This window comes from Bos javanicus, chromosome 17 (genome assembly GCF_032452875.1).
Source record: "Bos javanicus breed banteng chromosome 17, ARS-OSU_banteng_1.0, whole genome shotgun sequence".
Taxonomy (NCBI): Eukaryota; Metazoa; Chordata; class Mammalia; order Artiodactyla; family Bovidae; genus Bos; species Bos javanicus.
Window position 1 is genome coordinate 33,677,855 of NC_083884.1, and position 27,819 is coordinate 33,705,673.

The 27,819-nt window shown below is 38.6% G+C and overlaps 1 protein-coding gene across 3 annotated transcripts in view; it reads left to right on the forward strand.

The window, feature by feature from the left end:
- Nucleotides 1-6,449: 6,449 nt before the first annotated feature.
- Nucleotides 6,450-27,819, forward strand: part of ANKRD50 (ankyrin repeat domain containing 50) — a 40,702-nt gene continuing 19,332 nt past the window's right edge. The window contains exons 1-2 of one of the 3 annotated variants that reach the window (XM_061384237.1): nt 6,450-6,536; nt 8,032-8,981. In XM_061384237.1, coding sequence (XP_061240221.1) covers nt 8,437-8,981 — 545 coding nt within the window. In that variant the 5' untranslated portion in view covers nt 6,450-6,536; nt 8,032-8,436. Of the gene's footprint in view, nt 6,590-7,135; nt 7,209-8,031; nt 8,982-27,819 lie in introns of those variants that run through there. The other 2 variants (XM_061384238.1, XM_061384239.1) reach the window with 2 other exon arrangements.

The following is a 27,819-nucleotide window of genomic DNA, read 5'->3' on the forward strand; positions in this document are numbered from 1 at the left end:
GTAAAATAATCTCTCTCATTTACCTAGGAACCTAAGTCGATAACTATATGCAGCAAATAAAGAAATTAATTGCACTTAGTATTTCACTGTAATTTGGTCAAAGAATGTATAGTGGACATAATAAAGTTACAGAAGTCAACTTTTTAAAATGACATTTAGCATTAGCTTCAGATTACTGTTGTTATATCTAATTATTGGTATTTGGGGGGCTTCCCTCGTGGCTCAGTGGTACAAATCCACCTGCAAAGCAGGAGACACAGGTTCAATTCCTGTGTCGGGAAGATCCCCTGAGAAGGACCTTCTCAGAAGAAATGAGAAGGAAGATGAAGAAAGGGCAGCCCACTTCAGTATTCTTGCCTGGGAAATCCCATGGACAGAGAAGCCTGGCGGGCTACAGTCCCTGGGGTTGCAGAGAGTTGAATACAACTTAGTGACTAAACAACTGAACAATTGCTATTTTTACATATAAGGATGTAACATAGGAGTCAGGAAGGTAATATTGCTATATCAGTTTCCACTGTCTTCAGATATTCAAAATGATGTTCAGAGAATACTTCATGAATGATCTTTGTCAGAAAGAAATATTTGATAAAAAGGTGATGGTGACTCTGTGTTTGGGTGTGGGCTTCTGGAAGAAAAAGTAGGAAAATGCAATTATGAGAATCCATTGGAGGGACGTATTTTAGAGGATCTTAATTTGTTTCTTTAAATTCCTTGTATTGGAGACGTGCACAAGATGATGAATTTTGGATTCATTCTAGCATGTGGACTGCAGGTGTAATTTTGGAGCCTATTGAGAGTTTTTGTTCTAAAAACCTGTAGGATAAGGTGGAGCACTGTAACCACGCCTAGTGAGTCTGGATTTCCTTTGGCTGGGAATTCTGCAAAATACATCTTATTTTGGAGTTTGTTTAATTCTTTGAAGGAAAGGCCTCTACCTTACACATTTTATAAGCACAAAACAATTTTTAGGCTTGTCTTCAAGAACAGGAACAAATACAGCTGGCAATAGTAATTTGAACATGTAAGACTTAAATAAGCATTCTTTTAAGAAGGGTATTTAAGAGGGCAGCCACAGCGGATATTCCTATCATTATGCTTACTCTGTCAATCAAAGACTTTCTATAATCTAGCACCACATCAAGCCCAATTAACATAACTAACATAACTTGTGCATGTTTGTGTAAACCAAGCACTGTTATTAATAGCAGTATTAAAATAACCTGGCATGGGTTTGGTAGACCTTCATATTTATTTCCAGCTTCTGCCATGGTTATGTTTAATAGTGTGTGAGATACATTAGCAATGAACAGAGTTCTTTAAATGTGTGGGGAAACCTGAAAGACGGCCAGCAATAACTTTTTCCGGAATCTTTCCAGATGCAAAGTAACTCACCCCTTCCTTTCAGGGATAGTGAGCAGGATACTAGCTGAAAAAACAAAACTCAGCTTGATAGGAGAGACTGCATGTGTGCTCAGTTGCTTTAATTGTGTCCAACTCTTTGTGACCCCATGGACTGTAGCCCGCCAGTCTCCTCTGGCCATGGGATTTCCCAGGTAAGAATACTGTAGTGGATAGCCATCCCCTTCTCTGTCAGTGGATCTTCCTGACACAGGGATTGAACCTGGGTCTCCCGCATTACAGACAAGATTCTTTGCCATCTGAGCCACCAGGAGAGTGGTCTAACTCCTGGTCTTGGGAGTAATCAGTGAAGCTTTCAAGCCTGCTGATCCTACCAGGTACTTGGTGTGCTAGTCAGGTGTCTCCTAGCCTGCTGCTGCCACCTTAGACGTTCATGAACCCACCAGGCTGCCACTTCTGAGAATCAGTGGTAAATGTAGAAAAGTAAAGGTAAGGTATATCTGAAACATGTGAAACAGAGACTGAGTCACCCTGTAATAGAGCATATATCAAGACTGAATGCTCCTGTACAATGAAAGAGTTCTTTAAATTTGTGATAGAATCTGAAAGACTGCCCAGGATGTTCTTAATTACTTTGTCACAAACTACTATGTATAAAATAGATAAACAACAAGAATATATTGTACAGCACAGGAAACTATAGCCATTTTTATGTAGTAACTTTAAGTGAAATATAATCTATAAAAATGTTGATTGTTGTACACCTAAACTAAAATTACATTATTATATTTAATATAACATTGCATAGCAACTCTATTTCAGTTTAATAAAATGAATTACTCTGTAAAACAACCTGAGTGACCTACACTAATTAGAGTCCTCTAAATTTTCACAGCATTTCATTTAAAATCACTGAAATTTTAAAATCAAAGTATTTGTCTTCCGCAGCTTTTTAAAGAATTGTAATTACAAAGGTTTCAAATAGGAAGTTACTGAAATTTTTGTCTACCAATCAAAGAAGAAATTAAATGTATTACATGACTGTACAAATATTGCAAAAGACCTAGTTTTCACATTTATAATTGGGCTTTGGAATATCTCAACTTGTGGGGAGAATCTTTTGATTCAGTTAAAAAGCTGCTGTTTTTAACTGGATAAAATTATATTTTGTATCCAAATGGGTTAAAAACCAGAAGACCTATAATTTTGAGATATCTAAATTTAATTGAAACCATCAACATAAAGAAAATTTATATAAGGAGCTTTGTTTTGAAAAAATATTTGTTGAGAGATGCTACTGTAAGTTTTAAAAAAGACATACCTGTAAAAAGATTTGAGCTGAAAAATTTGTACATTTCAATATAAAGAATATAAATAATAATATATTTTTTAAAAACAGAGTTTGCTTTGAACTTACTAGGTACTTCAGTACTTATAGAGAAAATTTTCAACTAAAAACATTATGGTGTAGAGATTATCATTCTGAGTGAAGTCAGACAGAGAAGCAGAATCATTGTATGACATCCCTTATGTGCAGAATCTAAAAAGACATGATACAAATGAACTTACAAAACAGAAACAGATCCACAGACTTAGAGAACGAGCTTATGGTTAGGGGTGGGGAAGGATGGGGGAAGGGTTAGTTAGGGAGTTTGGGATGGACAGGTACATATTGCTATATTTAAAATGGATAACCGACAAGGACCTACTGTATAGCACCGGTAACTCTGCTCAATGTTATGTGGCAGCCTGGAAGGGAGGGGGTTTGGAGGAGAATGGACACATGTATATGTACGGTTGACTCCCTTTGCTATCTACCTGACATTATCACATTGTCAATCAGCTATACTCCAATACAAAAGAAAAAGTTAAAAAAGTATGTTCTACAGAGAAGCATTCATTGAAGATGGCAATGATATATTGTTTATGTAACCATGAAGAAGATTTCAGGCAATTTTATGAATAAATTTAGAAAAAGGAAAATTGTATTTAAGAAAATGTATTTTTTAGAAAAATACCAGTATTTGGTGGTGGAGAAAGTATGCTAAGAAATTGATTAAAGTATGTGAAAATGTACTGAAAGTAAGTACAAATGGTAAAATAGCATTCAGGTAATTGATAAAAAGACATTTTGTAAAATCTGGAGGGTAAATACATATTTATGTTTTAATATATATTTTATTGTTATTTTTTGAAAAATAATGTTTAAATAGAACTATTTAGTAACTCTACCAAATATAATTGAGCCAAAGTTTTGGTCAATAGATAAGTATACCTAAGAACTATATAATTTTGTTTTTATTAGTTCCTTTTGTTCTCAAAAAATGTCCCAGTTGGGTTAATTAATAGGCCTACTAAGCCATATATGAAAAGTGAAAGTGTTAGTTGCTCAGTTGTATTTGACTCTTGGTGACCCCATGGACATGGTAGCCTGCCAGGCTCCTCTGTCCATGGAATTCTGCAGGAATTCTGCAAGAATACTGGAGTGGGTTGCCATTCCCTTCTCCAGGGGATCTTCTGGACTCAGGGATCAAACCTGAGTCTCCTGCATTGCAAGTGGACTCTTTACTGTGTGAGCCACCATATGACTCCTTTTCAACAGTGGAGACTTCCAGCTTTGGGTGACCAAGACAGTAATTTGGCCACGAGGAGTTTGAAAGAGCTTAAAAAACATCATTGCTTCGTATAAAAACTGGTAAAATAAATGGATGTTCTGAAAAGAAAGAATGGCTAGAGTAGTCCCAAGTTACCTTTGCCTTGCAACAGCCTCCCAGACCTGAAGAAACTGTGTCTGTCCATGTTTATAAGTTATCATTATGCCAGACACAATGGGAGAAGGAAATGGCAACCCATTCCAGTATTCTTGCCTAGAGAATCCCATGGACAGAGGAGCCTGGTGGGCTGCTGTCCATGGGGTCGCACAGAGTCAGACACAACTGAAGCGACTTAGTATGCATGCATGCATTGGAGAAGGAAATGGCAACCCACTCCTGTATTCTTGCCTGGAGAATCCCAGGGACAGAGGAGCCTGGTAGGCTGCTGTCTATGGGCTCGTACAGAGTCGGACACGACTGAAGAGACTTAGCAGCAGCCAACACAATACCGTGTGTGTAGAAAGTCTCTATGTAAGTTGAGTGTGGAATAAAAGAACAGACATGCTTTACATACAGGGAAACTTGCTACAAAGGGTATGGAGGCATACCCTTATTTTTCAGAAGTTTTTCTATTAGCTGCTAAGTCACTTCCGTACTGGAGTGGGGTGCCATTGCCTTCTCCGTTTTCTATTAGGGAAAGCAAAAAGTCATAAAAATGAAATGTGCAATAAATTTTAAAGGAAAAAATTCTAAATGAGTCTGAAGATTATAGCTTAGTTATTGCTGAAGTATTTAAAACAGCATTCCATGACGGTTAGTTATCTGAAAAAAATAGGCTCAGTAAACCAAAAGTTTGTGTAACTTCTCTATTGGACAGAAATTATTTTAATTAATACATTAACAAATAGTTTAATGGAAATGATTTTACGATGTACATATTTCATATTTAAAATTTCCTCAAACATATGATTTTACAACCATGAAACTGGAGTCAACTTTTCCAGTGGCAATAATGTATGACAAGTTAAGTGGTAATTAAAACGGCTTAAGCAAAAGGCATATCAAAGTTGTATCTCTTTAAAAATCAATTTTTTTTATCACTAATTCTGGTGAATTTATACTCTGTTTTGTTCTGGAAAAAACCTCAGAATTTGCAACAAATACATTAAAATTAAAGGTCAACAAACCTCAACTGCCATAGATAGCCTGAGAATAAACAGAATGGAAGAGTAAGCATAAGTACAGTCCATTTTTCTAGTTAAGAGTGACAGCTATACTTCGAAATTCCTAAAAACAGATGGGAGACTGACTGGTTCAGCATTTAAGATAGAAGAATATTTAAATTAATGGAGGCTGGGAGGAGAGCTGATGGTTTTAGCATAAATAATAAAAAAGATACTGCATTTCTTAATCTATCAGTTGACAGTACTTTCCCAGAAGAAATTTGGAATCTAATCCAGGTTCACGTGAATGCAAACTGGCTCATTGAGTTCAAAAGTAACTGCTTGTGGTCAGGTCCTCCAGGGCAGTTCATCTTATTCTGCATTCTGACCTCGATCGCGGTCTTTTTCCCCCATAGTGGCCTCTGCGAGTAATCAATCTGTCCAGAAGGGAAGCTGCCTGAGATCCAAGAGTGATAGCTTTCAACTAGATCTGATGGAGGCCATGTCCTTTTCATGAGGCAAGTGGGAACACAGACCCATATCCCTACTATTTTTAGTTTTCACAACCTCCTTCCCGGTCCTTACTTGTTTCTTTTAGTCCCAAATCGAGAAAGTTAAACCATCCCCGGAATTTAATAGATTGAATGGGGACCCCGATGACTGAAGAAAAGGACCGGCCTGGAGTGCCCTTTGGGGACAAAAAGGTTAAGGGAGTGGCATGGGGCAACTCTCCCAGCTCAAGTGCCCCTCCTAGCAGCGGCCCCAAAAGCCAGCGAGTCCCTCAGACAGGAAGACAAAGGAAGGCTCAGGGCCGAGTGGTGACGGGGTGGGCGGGGGCAGCGACTCGCGTGAGCTCGGGGACGTGAGAACGTAGCCCCCGCCCCCTTCTCCGCCCCCATCCTCGAGAAAGGCGGAGCCGCCAGGCAGCCCTCAGAGAGGTCTCCCCGCGATGCAAAGCAGCCGGCCCCAAGCGGCTGCACACATCCAGGCACGGGCGGCGACGGGACGGTACAGTGGGGGAGGGGCGAGGCAGGGGGGCGGAGCCGGCGGCCGAAGAAAGGCCGGGCGGCCGGGAGGGGCGTGGCCTGTGCAGAGAGGGCGGGGCCGCGGGGCGGGGCGGAGCCAGCCGGTCCCGGGCTGCCTGAGACAGTCACTATCCTGACGGCGGCGGCGGCAGCGGCGGCGGTTGGCCAGTGGGGGTTGGGAGGAGCACGGCGGAGCTGCTGGGGCAGCTGGAACTGGCAGTTGCCGGGGGCCAAGAGGAGGATCTGGAGCCGAGAGCGTTCTCCGGGCCGGGCGGAGGAGGCGGCTGCAGTGAGAGTTCAGGGAGCGCTGGCGGCGGTGGCTTCTCAGCAAAGCAAGTGTCTGAGACTGAGACTCCGCAGCGGCGGCGGCGGCGGCAGCAGCCCGGACCGAGGTAACCGAGGGGCGGCGGCTGCAGCGGCGGTGTTAACGAGGCCCCACCCTCAGGTCGGAATCTCGGGGGCTGTGGCTGGGCTCGGACCTCACCCACCCACCCACCCTTTTCAGCCCTGGGCTCCAGACCCGACTTCCAGCGTCGTTCCGCCGCGGGCCGGGCGGGGGCGGGAGCAGCGCTCGGGGTTGGGGGCGCGGAGCTGGACACCGACCCGAAGCGACCCCACATCTAGGATTGGCGAGGACGTCGGGCACCCCTTCCCCCTTCAGAGGACACACCCCGATCTCGGGGCGGGGCGGGTGTCTAGGCGTTCCCAGCCTTCTGGAAGGAAGACCTCAGTGTGGAGGCTGCACCTCTGTCCGTGGCCTCTCCGAGGTGGCCCTCCTGTGGCTCCTTGGGGCCACTGAACCCGAAGGAGGTTCCTGTCGCTGGGAATCCCGGAGTTCCTTTTGTCTATCAGCTGAAACTAGAGGCCGGAACTGTAGGCAAACACCCACCAGCCCAAGCCATCTATTCCTTATCCCTTTCCTGCCTGGAAGGAATTCTCCCCGGCAGCCTTTTCTCCGGCCACAGTAGTAGATTTCATGCCTCACCCCCTCTCCGAAACCATCCTCTTTGGCGCAGAGGAAAGAAGGATTCGCGTAGTACTTGTGTTTGGATTTTATCATTCATGTAAGCTCACCCCCTTCCCCTTTTTCTTTTTAACCCGTTCCCATCCAGCCGCAACCCTGATAATCACCCGCTAGATTTTGCAAACTATCAACAAAGGACTGTGGCCAGTCAAGTCAACAGAGCCCTTTGACTGGCTGGTCTGTGCAAGTTCATAGAGCTTCCCTACCTGGCGCTATTTTGCCAAGCTTGTCGGAAAGACCTTTTTGGCTAGAGTTAAGGATGGTACTGCATGTGCCTAAAGTCTTTATTTCTCCTTTCTATAGTGAGGTTTTAAAAATCCAGGGTAACTTGATTCAAATGTAGCTGTTTGGGAAGCCTAACTATAGAGAAAGGAAAATGTAATTATGATTTTGGTGTAGTTATCCAACTTTTTGAAAGTGCCAGAGATGAAATGTATGAGTTTTTGAGATTACTGTAACTGGATAATTGTATTTTTTGACAAATAAGCTTTTTATCATGTGATATTTTGCACGAAGGTATTTTTGTTTTATTTTAGTTGCTAGTGGGAATTATTGATTACCTAGACATCTTAAACGCAGAAACTTGTGAACAGGTTCATTAAGGATCTATCTTGAAAAATGCATTTTATGAATGCTTTGAATTAAGAAGATGTTAACAGTGGTTTGCCATTTTTGCCACATAAGAGACAGTAATCTGAAACAGTTCCCTCTCTGGCAGTTGTCCAGATACCTAAAACCTGTAGGGTCTAGTACTTTGACTATCCTTCAACAAGAAGTATAGCACTAACAATCTACTGTATAAATGTAATCCCTTTGATAGCATTTAACTGTAATGGACACGTTTTTCTGCATCTAATTTTCAGATACAGAGTTAACGCTGGAAATCTGGAGAAGCATTTTATACAAATTGAAAGATTGGGCTTTCTCTTCAGTTTTCCAGATGTATTGTCTCATCTGCATACTTGAAATATCCACAATCACATAAACTCCAGATGTAATCATGGAGTTACGCGACCCGTCAAGATATAGGAAAAGTGTGGTCAAGGTTCGGAACCAGGCAGTTTTCCACCAGTTCAACAATTAATATAAACATATATTCTCTGCTGATTATCAGGAATAAAGAGCCAAATAAAGTCACGCACATTCTGTTGGCAGATGGACTCTGTGGCTGTTGAATTTTACTGTAACTGGTTACTCTGCCATTCAAACTCAACTTAATATGCAAGTTCCGTCCAAAAGGATGTAAAGACCTGTGTTGATGTACCCAGATGCTAGCAAATGTTGATGGTAAGAAACCTATTATGACTAATCCTTGGGAAGAGAAAGTCTGCAAAATGGCTCAAACGAGTTTACTGCAGGGGAAGCAGTTTTACTGTAGGGAGTGGGTTTTCCACAAGCTTCAGCATTGCCTCCAGGAGAAGACTAACTGCTGCAACAGTGCTGTCAACACACCACCCCTTGTAATGAATTCTGGGAATAATGCTAGTGTTGTCTCTGGGAAAGGAGCTGCCTGGGGTGTATTATTGGTAGGAGGGCCTGGCAGTGGCAAGACAGCCTTATGCACTGAACTCTTGTGGCCAAGTTCACCTACAAGCTTGCAGAGAGGTTTACATCGCCAGGCGTTGGCCTTTCATTTCTGCAAAGCGCAGGACTCTGATACTTTGTGTGTTGGAGGGTTTATTAGAGGTCTGGTTGCTCAGATCTGCCGTAGCGGACTACTCCAAGGATATGAGGACAAACTAAGGGATCCAGCAGTTCAAAGCCTCCTACAGCCCGGGGAATGTGAGAGAAACCCAGCGGAAGCATTTAAAAGGTAACAAATAAGTCATGGTCATGGTGTTCTGTTTCTTTGAAAAAATTAAAGGTTTTTTTTTTTTTTTCTTCGGTGTTTTGTATTGTTTCTTAACTTTGCCAGTACTTTGACTCTAATTGTGTATTTGGGGATAATCTGTGGTTGTGAAACACTTGTATACTTTGAGTGTTGAAGGAAACAAAATTTAAGCTTTGGATTGTAGGGATATTAATTAAAAGTATATCTTTTACTTGTTTAATAACAGAGTGTGAAGCACTGAAGAAACAGAGAGGTGTGATATTCTTGCAGACTTTTTAACATGTGAGTGCCATCCAGTAAAACTCAGGGCAAATCTGTTTTCTTCTGCTGTCAGCCATCAAAATCAGAGTCAAAACTGTTAGATCATTTTGAAATTAATGAGCCGATCTGTTAGGCAATACCTGTATCACAAATTTGAGATGCCAAGCTTGATGGACAGTGTTCAGTATGGAATAATCAATAATGCAAACCTGAATATTAAACTCTACTTTTTAAGAGTTTTAAGTGTGCATAAACAAATCTTTTCCTCTTACTACTTTTTCTGGAGATACTGTCACTCATTGAAGAGCTAAATTTTCATTTCCAATAAGTAATTTCATAAACTGTGGATTTATTGAAATCTTAGAAACTGTTTCAAAAAGCTTAATCTAAGTTGAACTTAGTCTAACTAAAGTATGTAATTATGTAGTTTGATTGAAATTAGTTAAATAAGTTATGTAAATTTTTAATACTTTAAAATGTTTAAAATCAAGTCTGATAACTGTATATTTTTGATATATTCTGATCATGAGCAAATCTTTCTCTATAGTAGCAGAGATTTTCTTTAAAAAGATCCTTCTACTCAGATTGTTTTTCTATATTTTTACCCCACTGGGTGAATTTTAGTTACTAATTGAAGGTGAATAAGGAGCAGATACAGCTGTGTATAAAACCACATCAGTATTGATTTTCTGATTGACAGAAGGATCTAATCATTTTGTATTCCCAGTCTATACTTGGTGAGGGAAAATCTAGTATTTCTACTTGTACCATTCTGGTACTCTTACAGTTTTCTACTGGGTCTTTCAAAAACTTGGGTCACTTTCTTTTTCACTTAAGTAATGAATCAGTGGGCTTCCAAGTGGCTCAGTGGTAAAGAATCTGCCTGCCAATGTAGAAAACACAGGAGACACAGGTTCAATCCCTGGGCCAGGAAAATACCCTGGAAGAGGAAATGGCAACCTACTCCAGTATTGTTGCCTGGAGAGTCCCATGGACAGAGGAGCCTGGCAGGCTGCAGTCCATGCAGTTGCAAAGAGTCAGACATGACTGAGACTGAGCTTGCACAATGATGATTGAGTCATTAAATAAACTAGGTAACCCCTTGATATTGGAAAAGCTGTTTTTGATAATTGGTAGAGCTGCATGTTTCTTTGAGACTGTGAAGCAGTAATATAACCATCGTCAAATGCAGACATGAGAACACACTTAAAAGTTAAAAAGATAGTTTTACATAGTCTATGACATTAGATGATCTAGACCTCTGCTTTTGGACAAATAGTTAAGATTTTATTGTGGGTTTTACTGGTGTTTGGTTGACTTGTTAAATAAATCCTTTGGAGAATTTTAATAGGCATATATTTTATTTAGGCAGGGATAGATGTAATTCAACAAGTAGACAATGGAGCAAAAGGTCATTATTTTCAAAGAGTTAAACAATATGTTGGGGGAGACAGAGATGGATGTAGTTAATCATAACATTATGGGAGATAAAATATAAACAAAGAAAAGTAATTATTTTTTTCATTTTTGACAAAAAGTCTCCCAAACCAGGTTGTGTATTGTTACTTTCTAACACTTGATAATTAATATTGATGACTTCATATATTTATGTGTGAAATAATTTAAATAGAAATAGAAATTTGATATAGTTCTTCACAGATCCATAAAACTGGGGAAATTTCAGTGATTCAGTAATGGATGCTTTTTATCCTCTTTTCTTCAGTTTTACTTCCTAATTTTTTATCCCTATTTTTTTACCCTTAATGATACTGGATATAATATGCAGTGCTGCAAACTAACTTCTTACATGGTGTCACATAGCCAAGAAGTAACTTGTTAATAATCAGTTTTTTGAAATCACATTTTCTTCATGATTAAAAAACTGAAAGTAACTTCATGTTTAGTTAAATACTGCTACTTTCTTTTTTTTCTGACATAGTAGAGTATACTCTGTTGATTCTGAGATTTAGTTGTCAAGAAATTTCTTCTGACATCCATTCATTCGTTCTTATAGCAAATGTTTATTGAGAGCTTTTTGTGTTTTAAGCACAGTTCAGCTACAGATATTTATTGAGAACTGTCTCTGTGTTAGGTAGAATTCAGCTATAGATAAATTAATGAATAGAACAGACAAAATACACTGTCTTCGTGGAGTTTTAAGTTGTTAATGCTAACATTTATCTTATTTCTATAAAAAATAACACTTTGGGTAAATACTTGCTGTTGTATAGATGCAGCACACATTTTAACACTGATGGAACTGGATCATCCATTAAAGGGAATGATGAATGAAGACACATTAATTTCTTATTTTTGTTCTTTTCCATTTTTCTTTCTTCACAGGTTAAAGTGCAAAGCTGTTGTCACTACTCTTAGAATATATATATTTCTTCTATTTCTATTGATGGAACTAAGATGACAACCGTTAGGTTTTTACTTGTTTAGAGAACCAAACGCTGATTTATTTCATTCTGCCTCCCGTTTCAGGCTTATATGGGAAAACTTTGCATTTTCTGTTGAACTGACTTCTCTAGAGTTAGCGGTAGAGTTTCCTAGTAGTCCTATAACCGAGTTTCCTAGTAGTCCTATAACCATAAAACATATTCCAGTTGTTTTTGACCAAAGGATCAAGTTAAGGAATGAGGGAGGGGTTAGTGGTTTTAGATCCTGTGATTGGTTCAGAAGCACAATGAAAGATGGTTATTGTTTCAACCAGAAAACTTCTTTCTGAACCTTACTGTCATGGTCCTTGACACCCCTCCCTCCCGCCCCGCTCCCTCCCCGCCCCTCGCCCAAGGCTAGGGTCTTTTTGGAGAGATAGATGGATGTGGAGTGGAAGTACAAAACTTTGTTCCTAGTGGATATTATTTTCTTTTATTTCTGATAACAATAGGCAAGGCCAGATGTGAACTTTCTGTGTGATGTCAGTTTTCCAAGTTGGGTAAAAAGATTTTGTTCTTTGTAATGTTGATAGTAGTAGTAGTGTTTGTCGCTCAGTGGTGTCCAACTCTTTGCAACCCCATGGACTGTAGCCCACCAGGCTCCTCTGTCCATGGGATTCTCCAGGCAAGAATACTGGAGTGGGTTGCCATTCCCTTCTCTGGGGGATCTTCCCAACCCAGGGGTCAAATCTGGGTCTCAAATCTGGGTCTCCTGCATCACAGGCAGATTCTTTACCATCTGAGCTACAGGTAGTGTTGATAGGAATTATTAAACATCTTCAGTGGTAACCTCAGATTAAGTATAAATGGAATAAAGTTGTGATGAAGAATTAAGGATGAACAACTCTAAACTTTGAGAGTTTAGCAGAAAAATTTTATGAAAAGTGGTGAAAGGTAACAATGGCTTGTTAGAAAAAGATTGGGAGCTAGAAGACTGGACTCTGACATTTGTTCCTTATGTTGAATAGGAATCCTTGAATAGTGGAATTTTCTTTCTAATTTTTTTTTATCTCCTCCTTAAACATTTTATACTTCTTCCCTTATTGGTCTTCAGATTCTTAACTTCTTTTGTAATTACTTATGCATACATGGTTTGTTATCTCTTCTATTAGGCATGTTTTTTCATAACATTATTCATGGCTGATTAATATCTTATGTTTATGACAGCACTTTGAACAGCATTTTGCATATCGTAAGTGCTATATGAGTGTTGTTTGAGTGAGTGAATATTGCTACTTACCTATCTAGAATATGTTTGAACCTGATTGAAGGACAGCTGAAGCTCTTGCATAAGAAAGGAAATTGAAATGTTACATCATTTAGGTGAGTGTTAAATGCAGACCAGGCTGGTATCAGATCAGATCAGTCACTCAGTCATGTCTCACTCTTTGCGACCCCATGAATTGTACCACGCCAGGCCTCCCTGTCCATCACCAACTCCCGGAGTTCACTCAGACTCACACCCATCGAGTCAGTGATGCCATCCAACCATCTCATCCTCTGTCGTCCCCTTCTCCTCCTGCCCCCAATCCCTCCCAGCATCAGAGTCTTTTCCAATGAGTCAGCTCTTCGCATGAGGTGGCCAAAGTACTGGAGTTTCAGCTTTAGCATCATTCCTTCCAAAGAAATCCCAGGGCTGATCTCCTTCAGAATGGACTGGTTGGATCTCCTTGCAGTCCAAGGGACTCTCAAGAGTCTTCTCCAACACCACAGTTCCAAAGCATCAATTCTTCGGTGCTCAGCCTTCTTCACAGTCCAGCTCTCACATCCATACATGACCACAGGAAAAACCATAGCCTTGACTAGACGAACCTTTGTTGGCAAAGTAATGTCTCTGCTTTTGAATATGCTATCTAGGTTGGTCATAACTTTCCTTCCAAGGAGTAAGCGTCTTTTAATTTCATGGCTGCAGTCACCATCTGCAGTGATTTTGGAGCCCCAAAAATAAAGTCTGACACTGTTTCCACTGTTTCCCCATCTATTTCCCATGAAGTGATGGGACCGGATGCCATAATCTTCGTTTTCTGAATGTTGAGCTTTAAGCCAACTTTTTCACTCTCCTCTTTCACTTTCATCAAGAGGCTTTTGAGTTCCTCTTCACTTTCTGCCATAAGGGTGGTGTCACCTGCGCATCTGAGGTTATTGATATTTCTCCCGGCAATCTTGATTCCAGCTTGTGTTTCTTCCAGTCCAGCATTTCTCATGATGAACTCTGCATATAAGTTAAATAAACAGGGTGACAATATACAGCCTGACGTACTCCTTTTCCTATTTGGAATCAGTCTGTTGTCAGCTCAGGCAGCTCAGGTGGTCTGGTATTCCATCTCTTGAAGAATTTTCCACAGTTTATTGTGATCCACACAGTCAAAGGCTTTGGCATAGTCAATAAAGCAGAAATAGATGTTTTTCTGGAACTCTCTTGCTTTTTCCATGATCCAGCGGATGTTGGCAATTTGATCTCTGGTTCCTCTTCCTTTTCTAAAACCAGCTTGAATATCAGGAAGTTCACGGTTCACATATTGCTGAAGGCTGGCTTGGAGAATTTTGAACATTACTAGCGTGTGAGATGAGTGCAATTGTGTGGTAGTTTGAGCATTCTTTGGCATTGCCTTTCTTTGGGATTGGAATGAAAACTGACCTTTTCCAGTCCTGTGGCCACTGCTGAGTTTTCCAAATTTGCTGGCATATTGAGTGCAGCACTTTCTCAGCATCATCTTTCAGGATTTGGAATAGCTCAACTGGAATTCTGTCACCTCCACAAGCTTTGTTCGTAGTGATGCTGTCAAAGGCCCACTTGACTTCACATTCCAGGATGTCTGGCTCTAGGTCAGTGATCACACCATCGTGGTTATCTGGGTTGTGAAGGCTGGTATAGTGATTATTAATTTATTAACCTGATGTCTGCTCTTTAGCATGTGTGACTATGGCATTGGTCCAGATAGTTTTACATGGCCAGATGTCTATCTTCTGTCTCAAGTGACTCCAAGTATTTTTGGCAAACTCAACAAAGGGGCAAAGGACAGAATGGGACTGGAGTGTGTTCTTCCTTCTTACCCTCAGTTGTAGGGTATTTTCAGGGCAAAATAGTTCCTTTCCATTATCTGTTTTTTATATCTAAGACTACTTATACTCTTAACTAACACTGTTAACTATTAAATCTGATCTCTACATATTTACAGAAAGATGTTTAAGCCTAAGAGTTTCTGAATCCACTTTTAATCTATCTTTAGCCTTAGATGATATATGTTAGTAATTTTTTTTCATTATTAGTGCTTTCTTCTATTCAGAATCCTCTGTCTGACTGTGTTCTTTGATGGGGCTTTCTCTAGGTTCTCTCTGGCTGTCCAACAAAGCCTCTTTATGTCGTCTCCATTTGTTTATACACTCCTTCAATAATTTACTTACATGGCTACCAATGCTTATGTCTAACATAATAGCAATCCAGTCTACATCAACAACCTTTCTGTTCATTCTGATCAACAGATCTTTTCACTGGAGTGTCCCTCACCTACCTTCCTCTGTTCAACCCGTCATCTCTTTTAGCATTTCTATTCATTGACACTAATTTATTTCTTAAACAAAAAGTCAGCACCTGCTGTGTGCCAGATGTGTGCTAATGTGCAGATAACAGGACTGAAGTGGTGAATTAAACAGGACACTGAAAAGTGGGGAGACATACATTGAACAAATAATCACAAAAAATGCAGCTTTGCTAAGTGCTGAGAAGGAGGGACACAGGCCAGTAAGAAAACATAAAATATAAGGCTTGATTGTTATCTAAGTTGCTCCATAGTTACGCTTATTTTCTAAACCCTTTCTATTTAAAAGTATGATCATGAGATCAACAATATTGGCATAACCTGGGAGGTTATTATAAAAGCAGAATCTTAAATTACTGAAGTGATCTGCCTTTTAAAAATATTTCTAGGTGAATTCTGTGCACATTGAAGTTTGAGAAGCACTGTTCAGGGTAGATACTAGAGTTTTCTTTTGACTTTTCTGTTATCTTTTTTTATTCCATGGTATGTCATCTTTTTCTTGGAATGGTTCTTGAATTCTTTTACCCTAATCTAGAATTTTTGTTCATCACCTCCTAGGTGCTCCACTTAATCTTAGCATCTCTGTATTGTGATTCCTTTTGGTAATGGCCAATTAACCAAAGTAAAACAGTGCTTTCTTTAGGTCATTCCTCTGAGCCTGTGATAATGTAAACAACAAATTTAAATTTGTCTACTTGACTTTAAAAGTTCTTTACGATTTGGTTCTGTTCCATCTAAAGTATGTATTATGTTTCCAGACTTCACCAGAACACATTAAGCTATTTATTCTTTCAGGAAATATTTTTAAGCTTATGAGACAATGTTAAAGTTGATAAGAGATATGAATAAGAATATTCTCATTTTTCTTATTGTTTAATGAGATCTTAATGTACTTAGTAAGAATATGGACCTTTTGTTTGTTATATGTTGCAGATTTTTTTAGTTTTAACTTTGATTTTAGCAATTTTGCTTAAATGAATTCTATACAATGAAATGGTTTGATTTTATAAAGTAAAATAAGTAAACACTCTTCTTGCCTTAAAAAAATCTTTGAAGTGTATTCTGATTGGTTGCCTGTCTTTATTCTCTAGTTATTTTACTACTTTCTTTGTGTTAGTGTGTTAGTCTCTCAGTTGTGTCTGACTCTTTGCAACCCCATGGACTGTGGCCCAAGAGGCTCCTCTGTCAATGGCATTTCCCAGGCAAGGATGCTGGAATAGGTTGCAATTTCCTTCTCCAGGGGATCTTCCCCACTCAGGGATCAAACCGTGGTCTCCTGCGTTGCAGGCAGATTCTTTAGCTTCTGAGCCACCAGGAAAGTCCTGTCTTTGACTATACTATATATAATTGTTTTAAATTTCAAACCAACTTCTCTTTCATGTTATCTTAATTTCAGAAATATCTCTATCATTTTCTTTTCTACAACATATGTAATGTAACTAAATGCTGTCCTCAGATGCTTGGTCGTATCCAACTCTTTGCGACCCGATGGACTGTAGCCTACCATGCTCCTCTGTCACTGGATTCTCCAGGCAAGAATACAGGAGTGGGTTGCCATTTCCAGGGATCTTCCTGACCCAAGGGTTGAACCCACTTCTCTTACGTCTCCTGCATTGGCAGGCGGATTCTTTACCACAGGTGGCACCCAGGAAGCCCGGTGTAGCTAAATAATCTTTGATAATAATGTAAAATTTGAAAATGTTCATATAATTACTTAATGAAAATAAGAATTAATTAAGAGAATTATATCTTATTTGTGGTTATCTTGAAAAACAATTTGGAATGTTTCAAGAACTTGTAACCTTTTAACAGTTGTGACTCCAGAAGTGAATACGTAGATATTGCCGTGGATTGAATTATTTGCTTTTGTTCTTCTCTCTAGGTATCCTTGGTCTTTCCCACATGATATTGCAGTGCTTCTGGGTCCTTCTCTGCCTTTTAATTTTGGGTCAGCCATGTGATATGGGGGATGTTAGTAGACGTGATCCAAACAGAGACTTAGCACGTGCACACGTGATTGGGCTGCTCCTCTTTGAGGCTCAGCACCTTGAGAAGGATATGTTCTGGCCAGCTAGTTGGTCCCAAGAGGATGAGAGGGATGTGGTGCAAACCTGACCCAACTCAAAGCTTGACTCTTAAGTCTGGAATACAACAAATATACAGACACAGGACAAAGTATAAATGATTGTTATTTTAAGCTCCTGAGTTTTGAGGTGGTTGTGGTATACCTCTCTTGTGGAAAAAACTAACAATCCAAAAATTAAGGAAATGATATTTCAAATAGGAAATCATTAATTTTCATAAAAAATCTGAGCATCCTCATTGATCCCCCAATTTCACTCCTCCCCTTCCCCGATTCTGTCAGCTACTTTTGTTCTGTTTCCAAGATAAATAACTCAATTTTTCTTCATCGCCATTGCTGCTACTCCCATATCCCTTGCAGTGATGTCCTAACTGGTCTGCTCCTTGCTGCTGTTATCCCTCTTATCTTCACAGATTAATTAAGGGTATCAGATCTTGTTATTTCTCTGCTTAAAACTTGCAGATAGCTATTGCTTTTCATAAATAAATAAAATTATTTATTTATAATAAATTCTAAGCTTTACATGGTCTGGTCCTTGCCTAGCCATTGACTTTGACCTGTACTGTTCTCAGCCTTGTTCTTTGTTCGTCATCCGCATTGACCTTATTATTATTCTATAATAGGTCACATTCTGGCCAACAGATGTCTGTATGGCCACTTGCTCTGATATCACTTAGGTGTACCAGTTTTAATGTTTCCTCCTTGCAGAGTTACCTTTGTCCAGTGAGTCGCCCCAGCCAATCATTTTCTTAAATTACATCATCCCACTTTGCTTTCTTTTTGTCTTAATTTTCAGTGTCTATCATGGTTGGGAATTATTTTGTGCATACTTTGACTTTCTAGCTAGCTTCTGGAATGAACAGAGTACTTGTTTGTCTTGTGCCTTTATATGTCTAGGGCTTAGAATATAGTAAAGACTCATTACTTCCTGAATTAATAATCTTGTCACATTGATAATTTGCTCTGAACATATTCAGCTTTGAAATATTCTGTTTTCCTGTGGAATCATCTGTACATATAGATAAAATAGTTATAGATGAAAAGTATTTAAAACCAGCATTTTGATGACTTTATATTAGTGTCTTTTACAATTCATGTTGAAATTAATTTTTATCAAATGGAAACTTTTTAATAACATCAGATTTATGTTACGTCATGTGAGTGATGTGATGTCACCTCTTGCCTCTCTTCTATAAATCCATAGTTTCAACTTGAAACTCTTATCATTCTTTCAGACATTGTCATTTAAAATTCATATTCAGTTAGAAAGGAGAAAAAAACTTTTGCAATTTAAATCTCAGTTAATATGTTTGTTAAGTTGCTACTTTAGGGAGAGAAGCAACTTGCAAAATGGTGGACTTCACAGGAATTGAAAGGTAAACAATAATGGTACTAAAAGGGAAGAAATCGTTGTAGAAAGTAAATTATAGAGGAAATGATACATTGCTCCTATCCCCAAAGCTTCAGTTATACAGGAAAATTAATAAAATAGAGAGACAAACATGCATGTACCTATTCATTTTGCCACATTTACTCTAAATCTGAGTTTTCTGTTTCTTTTAAAAAAAGATAATCCACATTTAAAGCCACTGAAGTATCCCATTCTAATTCTAATTTAGGTGACCCCCAGGTGTCCCATCTGTGAATTTACTTGTTATGCATATGTAGTTTGACTAGTTTATATACATGGGGAGATATATATGTATTTATACATACTTGTTACATGCTTTAGTTCTGTACATTTGTAGTTCCACATCGGCAATTCTCAAACATTTTTATTCTAGGTCCTCTCTATACTCTTAAAAATTATTGAGTACCACAAAGAATTTGTTTATGTGGATTATGTCTGTGTATCAATATTTGTTTATTTGAAATTTAAACTAATATTTAATATATATTAACATATTTAATAGTAATGAATCTTATACATTAACATAATATTTTAATGAAAGAATAACTGAATTGCCCATGACAAAAGGGAACAATACACATAGCAGCATTGTTTTACATAGTTTTGCAAATCTTTTTAATATTAGGCTTAATAAAAGACAGCTGGACTATCATGGTTATGTTTCTGCATGCAGCTTCTGGAAAAGTCCATTTATCCTTGAGAAAAAACAAGAGTGAAAAAGGCAAATAACATTTTAGTTTTATGATGACCCTGATTAGGGACTTCTGCTGCTGCTGCTAAGTCGTTTCAGTCGTATCCGACTCTATGCGACCCCATAGACGGCAGCCCACCAGGCTCCCCTGTCCCTGGGATTCTCCAGGCAAGAATACTTGAGTGGGTTGCCATTTTCTTCTCCAATGCATGAAGGTGAAAAGTGAAAGTGAAGTTGCTCAGTCCTGTCCCACTCTGAGCGACCCCATGGACTGTAGCCTACCGAGCTCCTCTGTCCATGGGATTTTCCAGGCAAGAGTACTGGAGTGGGGTGCCATTGCCTTCTCCGTAGGGACTTCTAGGGATCCCATACTATACTTTGAAAAACTTTGTTCTGTATAAATAGTATTGTGTTGCTGGTACTAACCTGCAATATTTTCTTTGTAATATTGTTTTTTGTTTGTTTGTTTAGCCATGTTGTTACATGTGGATCTACATGGTTCACTTTACAGTACATGACCATGCATGCCAAGTCACTTCAGTTTTGTCCAACTCTTTGTGACCCTTTGAACTGTAGCCCAACAGGCTCCTCTGTCTATGAGATTCTCCAGGCAAGAACATTGGAGTGGGTTGCTTGCCCTCCTCCAGGGGATCTTTCCCACCCAGGAATGGAACCCATGTCTTTTAGGTCTCCTGAGTTGGCAGGCAGGTTCTTTACCACTAGCACTACCTGGCAAATCCACTCTCCAGTATATAATTTCATTTTTTATACTATAATTCATTTATTGTCATGTTGATACTCGCTTAAGATGTATTCAACTTTTTAACTTTGCAAAACAGTTAAGAACGTTCTTGGGTATTCTAGCGTCCATAGATTAAGAATAAAGAAATGAAGGGTAATTCCAAGTTGAATTAAATACTCAAGTATTAAGTGAAATTTTGGATCTTAAGGTGTGTATATCCATCTTCAATTTGGAGATAGTACCAACTACTCTTTAAAATTACATCAGTTTATACTCTTCTAAGAGTGTATAATTTGAGTTTCCATTACTCTACCAGATCTCCAACACTTGCCATATTTTCAGAGTTCTTTATGTGTTGGAAGGTGAATGTGAAACAATACCTTATTATTTTAAATATCCTTGATCCCGTGCCTTGTCTTTCTGCTTGTGTAATTTTTGTTTTGAAATGTACAAAATGAATATAATATCAGTCTTTTCATGATTTCCTTTATAGTTTGGCCTTTTGGGGTCTTAAAATTTAAAAACTTGTTTTCTACTTGATTGTTCTAGTAGTATTTGTTGAATGGATCATCTTTCACTATTGATTTTAATACTACTGCAGTCAGATACACACACATTCCTGTATTTCTGAGTTCCCTATTCAACTTTGGTTTATTCATTCCTTTGTTGTTTTATCAAATATGTATTAGATAGCAGGAATGTACCAGGTGCGTTCTTAATACTGGGTTATATTAGTTAAAATGTGGCAAGTATCATTTGTATTTATTGAGCTTTTATTTTGAGGGTTGGCGTGAGTAGTTGGCAGAAAAGTGGAAAGTTAAGAAGACAGTATATAATATACAGCATATCACTAGATAATAGGTGGTATGTGGAAAATCAAAACAAAGTAAGGATGATAGGAGTGATATGCTGAGTAGGTTGGGGCCAAAGAGTTGCTATTTATGTAGGGAAAGTTAGGGCATTCTGTAGGAAGTATCCAGACTGAGGAAGATTCCAAGTGCAAAGTCCTTCGGTGGGAACTGGCTTGGTATTATCCAAGAAAAACAAAGGGAAACCAAGAGACAAGTAGAGGCGTAGTTAGAAGCCACATAATACATGGACTTGGAGGCCATTATAAGGATAGTCACTTTTACTTTGAGGAGATGAGAAGACATTAAGTCTTTTAAACAGAGTAGTAAAACATCATATGATTTATGGTTTTAAAGGGTCACACTAGCTACCGTGTTAAGAACTGGGGTGGTAAACACGCAGGCAAGGAAACCAGTAAGTGACTAGTGCAGCAGTTAAGGCTGAGAGATAATACTTGGACTTTGGTGAAGTGGTGGAGGTAGTGAGCAGTGTTTAAATAATTTTTATCTAAGAAGCAAGGTCAGTAGTTGGGAGTGAACTTTGAGAAGAGGAAAGTGTAAAATAGTCCTCTAGGCAAGTGGGGTATGGATGGCTTAGTGCTTCTCCAAGTGTGGTGTAGGCCCCTGCAAGGTCAACTTCTTTAAAAAAACAATACTAACACACAATGCTGTATTTGTTTTTTCACTCTCATTCTCTGAGGGTATGGTGAGGGCCACATGAGAGACTGAGTGCATAAATATTCTGACTGAGATTTTTATTAGGATCACATTGAATTTTAGATTAATTTGTGGAAATTGACCTGTTTGCAATGTTGAATCCCCTAATCTATGAATATGGTACATCTCAACTTACTTAGATTTTTTTTTTTTTCCAATTTTCCTCAGCAGTGTATTATAGTTTCCAGTATATAGGTCTAGTACATCTTGGATTGGATTTATTTTCAACTGTTTGATTTTTTTTTGTACTATTGTAAATAATATTATTTGTAAATACTATTTTATGTGTTTTTTAAAACGTTAGTGTGTAGGGATTCAAATGATTTTTATATTGACATTGTCACAAAGTAGTCTTGTGCAGTCCACTCATTAATTGTTATTCTCTAATGGCTTTCACTTTAGAAGTATATTTCCAATTGGTACAGAGTTAGAGGTTTAGAAGGTGTGTGTGTGTGTGTGTGTGTGCGTGCGTGCACATGCACGTATTTCCTTCAGCATTTTAAAGATACCTTTAAGTTCAGTTCAGTCAGTTCAGTCGCTCAGTTGTGTCCGACTCTTTGCGACCCCATGAATCGCAGCACGCCAGGCCTCCCTGTTCATCACCAACTCCCGGAGTTCACTCAGACTCACGTCCATTGGGTCAGTGATGCCATCCAGCCATCTCACCCTCTGTTGTCCCCTTCTCCTCCTGTCCCCAATCCCTCCCAGCATCAGAGTCTTTTCCAATGAGTCAACTCTTCGCATGAGGTGGCCAAAGTACCGGAGTTTCACCTTTAGCATCATTCCTTCCAAAAAATCCCAGGACTGATCTCCTTCAGAATGGACTGGTTGGATCTCCTTGCAGTCCAAGGGACTTTCAAGAGTCTTCTCCAACACCACAGTTCAAAAGCATCAATTCTTTGGCGCTCAGCCTTCTTCACAGTCCAACTCTCACATCCATACATGACCACAGGAAAAACCATAGCCTTAACTAGACAGACCTTTGTTGGCAAAGTAATGTCTCTGCTTTTGAATATGCTATCTGCAGTGATTTTGGAGCCCCAAAAAATAAAATCTGACACTGTTTCCCCATCTATTTCCCATGAAGTGATGGGACCGGATGCCATGATCTTTATTTTCTGAATGTTGAGCTTTAAGCCAACTTTTTCACTCTCCTCTTTCACTTTCATTAAGAGGCTTTTGAGTTCCTCTTCACTTTCTGCCATAAGGGTGGTGTCATCTGCATATCTGAGGTTACTGATATTTCTCCCGGCAATCTTGATTCCAGCTTGTGTTTCTTCCAGTCCAGCGTTTCTCATGATGTACTCTGCATATAAGTTAAATAAGCAGGGTGACAATATACAGCCTTGACGTACTCCTTTTCCTATTTGGAACCAGTCTGTTGTTCCATGTCCAGTTCTAACTGTTGCTTCCTGACCTGCGTATAGATTTCTCAAGAGGCAGGTCAGGTGGTCTGCTATTCCCATCTCTTTCACAACTTTCCACAGTTTATCATGATCCACAGTTTATCATGATCCACACAGTCAAAGGCTTTGGCATAGTCAATAAAGCAGAAATAGATGTTTTTCTGGAACTCTCTTGCTTTTTCCATGATCCAGCGGATGTTGACAATTTGATCTCTGGTTCCTCTTCCTTTTCTAAAACCAGCTTAAACATCAGGAAGTTCACGGTTCACATATTGCTGAAGCCTGGCTTGGAGAATTTTTAGCATTCCTTTTCTAGCATGTGAGATGAGTGCAATTGTGCGGTAGTTTGAGCATTCTTTGGCATTGCCTTTCTTTGGGATTGGAATGAAAACTGACCTTTTCCAGTCCTGTGGCCATATGTCTTATACATCTTCATTTCTGTTGAAAAGTTTCTTGAAGACTTGTTTTTGCTTCTTTGATAATGCCTTCTCTCTTTTTTTGTTTCCTTTTAAGATTTTCTGTATTTGTGATTTTTTCTTTGTTTTTTGGTAGACTTTGTCTTGCGTAAGTGTGGTTTCTTGGTAGTTTTTCTGTTTTTGGATTTACTGAGTTTCCTAAATCTGTGGATTGATTTTTTTCATTAGTTTTAGAAAAGTCTCATCTATTTACTTCGAGCTGATTCTTTTTCTTTGCAGACCACAGTTGTGTGTAAGTTGTACCTTTCAAATGCATTCCTCATGTATTTTCCACACTACTCTGTTCTAGCCTTCTTTTCTCAGGTTTGGGTATTTTCTTTTGGCCTTTATTTTTGAATTTGTTAATTTCATCTTCCATTGTTTTCATGATGGTGTTGAATATACCCAAAGAATTTCTGACATCAAATACATACAGTTTTTTGTTCTAAAGTGGGATTTTAGTTCTTTGTTTTTATAGATTCTGAGTTTTTTTGGTTGAAATTCTTCATCTTTTATCCACTTTTTTCCTAATCTGTTTTCTTTAATATTTTAATTATGGTTAGTTTAGTCTATGCTAACAATAGTGTCTATTTGAATCTGTATTTATTGTTTCTTTTTCCTCTGAATTCCCAATCACATATTTCTGCCCTTTTTCTGTCTGATAATTTTTGATTGTATGTCAGATAGTGTGTCAAATGCTGTAGAGTTCCAGACAGTATCTTTCATCAGAGAAGATTTGCTTTTTTCTCATTTGGGCAGAGAGTGAGGGGCTGCTGTAAATAGAGCTTGAGCTGGGCTGAGGCTCCTTTGAAGTCTTACTGAGACAGCTAGTTTATTTCTGTCATTTTGGTGTGGACCTTCTCAGCTTTTGATTGAGAGCTCCAAAAGGACTGTTGATAATTCACTTCTTCCCCAAGAAGTATCCATTTAGTTTTTTGACTTCCTGCCCTTTATACCTTCAAATTCTAACAAACGTCTTGAAGAAGGTGAGTTTTGTGTTTAAAGCAAATTCCCTCCCTTTGGTAGAATTTTGTCTTCAGCTACAGACTATGGGGGACTTTTAGACACAGTCATCCTAGTTCCCCAACCCAGAATTTAGCAGAGATACCTTGGAGAAAACAGCCTGTTGTTAGGGACACTTCAGATTTGACTCTGCTCTCTAAAAGAGAAATGTCTGATCTCTATAAAAGTTGGGGTGATGTTGTTTCTTTGGCAGAGTCCCTCAGGGTGGCCCAAGTCTGATTCTTCGTCCATACCTAAAATCACTACATGCCCCAAATCAGTAAATGACCCCTTAGAGGAAATCAGCAGGTGGTTTCTTTTTGTTTTGTTCCTTTTGGATGAATCCTGTCCTCTGGAGTTCTAATTCATTTTGCTCTCTTGCTTCAACAACCTTCTCATGTCTTTAAAAATGTAAATTTTGTAATGGATAACATTATTTTCTAGCTGTTGCAGTGGGAATTTTGGGCTGCTGCCACCTACTGCATTTTATCTGGCAGTGAAAGTCCCTATGAGGAAAATTTCTCTGGTTCTCTCCTGTTTTACTTGATTTGTGCCTTTGCTTGTTAAGTAACTTCTTTTTAAAACAAATAAAATAATCTTTTATTTATCTGAACATCACAGATTGGTTTTCTTTAAATTCTTTGTTAGTTTTGTTAGTTACTTTCATTTGGACATGAACCCATATTCTGATTGTTCCATTTGCTGCTTTCTTTCAAAGTGCTAAGAATTTTGTAATTTTTTCACTGTCCTTTTTGAATCACCATTTCTACCTCTGTTCTCCTTGCTGTAACTGCTGATTGCCCCCACCATTCCCTACCATCAGTGCAGTCTAGGATGATGGTCAATAATTGAGATATGAAGCTCCTACTCCAAGCCTGTTCAAGTGATTTCGTAGATTTAGTCACTGACCCATGATCTTTTTAGGTTCAATTCCTGTCTCCGTGGAGGCTGATTTTTTGCCCTCCCTGCTGCTTCTTAAAAGCCATAGCCCTAGGCGGTAGTCTGTGCTTTTTGTTTCCTTCTTTCATTATTCATGGGCAGAGCCCCTCTTCCAACCCCTAGTTTCAGTGAGTCCGAGTCCTATCAGTAGAGGCAGGAGAACTTGTCACAGTTTTTACTTCCACCATCTAATCTCTGGGCTGCCATTGCAGACTTGTTTGACAGGTTGAAGTTTTAGGCTCATTTAGGCTCACAGCATTTTGCTTCTTTTCTGTGTCTAATACTTTGAAATGTTTATTTTTGACTCTGGTATTTTCCTTTTTTATTTTTGTTTTAATATTTCATAATTCCCTGCTGTATTTTAGCTAATGGAGAAACAGTTCATGAAGTCCCTACAATATCCTGGTCAATGTTAGAGAGAAATTTCACCCTATATTTTGGCTAAAGTCCTGACCTGATTTTAATTATCAATTATACTCGTGAGATTTTTTAATAATATATAACATGTGATCCCTAACTGGTTTGAGATATCAATTATACCGTATTCCACATTTTCACATGCTTTAATTTATTGGAGGGTAATTTCATTTCTAAAAGAAGATAGGGAACAACCTAAGTGTGCATTGATTTAGATGAATGGATAAAGAAATTGTGATACACACACATATACATAATTCAGCCATAGAAAATATTTGTGGCAACATGAATGGATCCTGAGGACATTATGCTGAATGAAATAACTCAGACACAGAAAGACAAATATTGTATGTTTTCACTTATATTCAGAATCTAAAAACCAAACTCATTGAAATACAAATAATCAGATTTGTAGTTCCCAGAAGCAGGGATTAGGAGTTGGGGGCATTAGATGAAAGTGGTCAGAAGATAAAAACTTCCCGTTATAAGATAGATAGGTCCTGGGAGTGTACATGCAGCATGGTGACTGCAGTTAGCAATAATGTATATTTGAAAGATGCTAAGAGGATAGATTTTAAAGTTCTCATCACAAGGGAAAAAAAAATTATAACTGTGAGATAATGGGTGTTAACTGATCTTACTGTGGTAACATTTTGCAGTATGTACGTACATGTGTTATAGTCCTTAAACTTATAAAATGCAGTATGTCAAGTATATATCTTAATGAAACTGGAGAAAAAGAAAAGAAAGAATGTGGGTCTGTTTTCTTAAGGCAAGATATATTAAGTAAGAATTATTAGTGATTTAGTTTTTCTACTTCACATGCTTTTAAAACATTTATTTTAAAGCATAGCCTTTTGAAAGAATTTAATATTTCATTAATAAAATGACAGGCTGGTATGTCAGCATTGTACTTCCAGATGATTTTGGAAAGGTGCTAGGCATATAGGATTAACCTTCTAGGTAAACTTAAAACGTATAATATTTTGATGACAGATTTCACCAGGTGGTACCAAAATTTTATTTGTTTTTATTTTTTTAGATTTGGCTATGTTGGGTCTTCGTGTTGCATGCGAGCTTTCTCCAGTTGCAGCGAGTGGGGCTACTCTTGGTTGCAGTGTTCCAGCTTCTCTTTGTAGTGGCTTCTGTTGTGGACAAGAGGCTCCAGGGTGTGTGGGCTTCAGTACTTGTGGCTTGAGGGCTCTAGAGCACGGGCTCAGTAGTTGTGGTGCACAGGCCTAGTTGCCTCGTGGCATGTGGGATCTTCCCGGACCAGGGATCAAACTGGTCTCCCCTGCATTGGCAGGTGGATGCTTAACCAAGGGATCATGAGAGAAGCCTAGTAGTAAGATCTTAGACTTCAGAATTCAAAATGAGTAATTTAGTAATATTGTGTATAATTTTTTAGGTTGAAAAAAACTTTGCTTTCTCAATTGAATTATCTTTGCAACACTGGAAAACCAGCTTCCTATATTTACACTGGTCTGTTTTTAACTTAATGTGTCATTATGGTATTCTGCAAATACCATACTATTTTTGTTTTTTAACTTGTAAATTTCATTTTTTAGAGCATTTTTAGGTTCACTGCTTTCTTCTTAAGTGGAAAGTGCAGAGAGTTTCTGTTTATCCCCATACCTTCACAGACACATCCTGCATCACAGTGGTCTGTTTGTTATAACTGATGAATCTGCATCGACATATTATTATCATCCAAAGTCCACAGTTGACATTAGGGTTCACTCTTGGTATTGTATATCCAGTTGGTTTTAAGAAATGTATAATGACATGTATATACCATTACTGTATAGTTTTCTATGGTAAAACTACACAATATTTTACTGCTCTAAAAATCCTCTGTACTCTGTCTA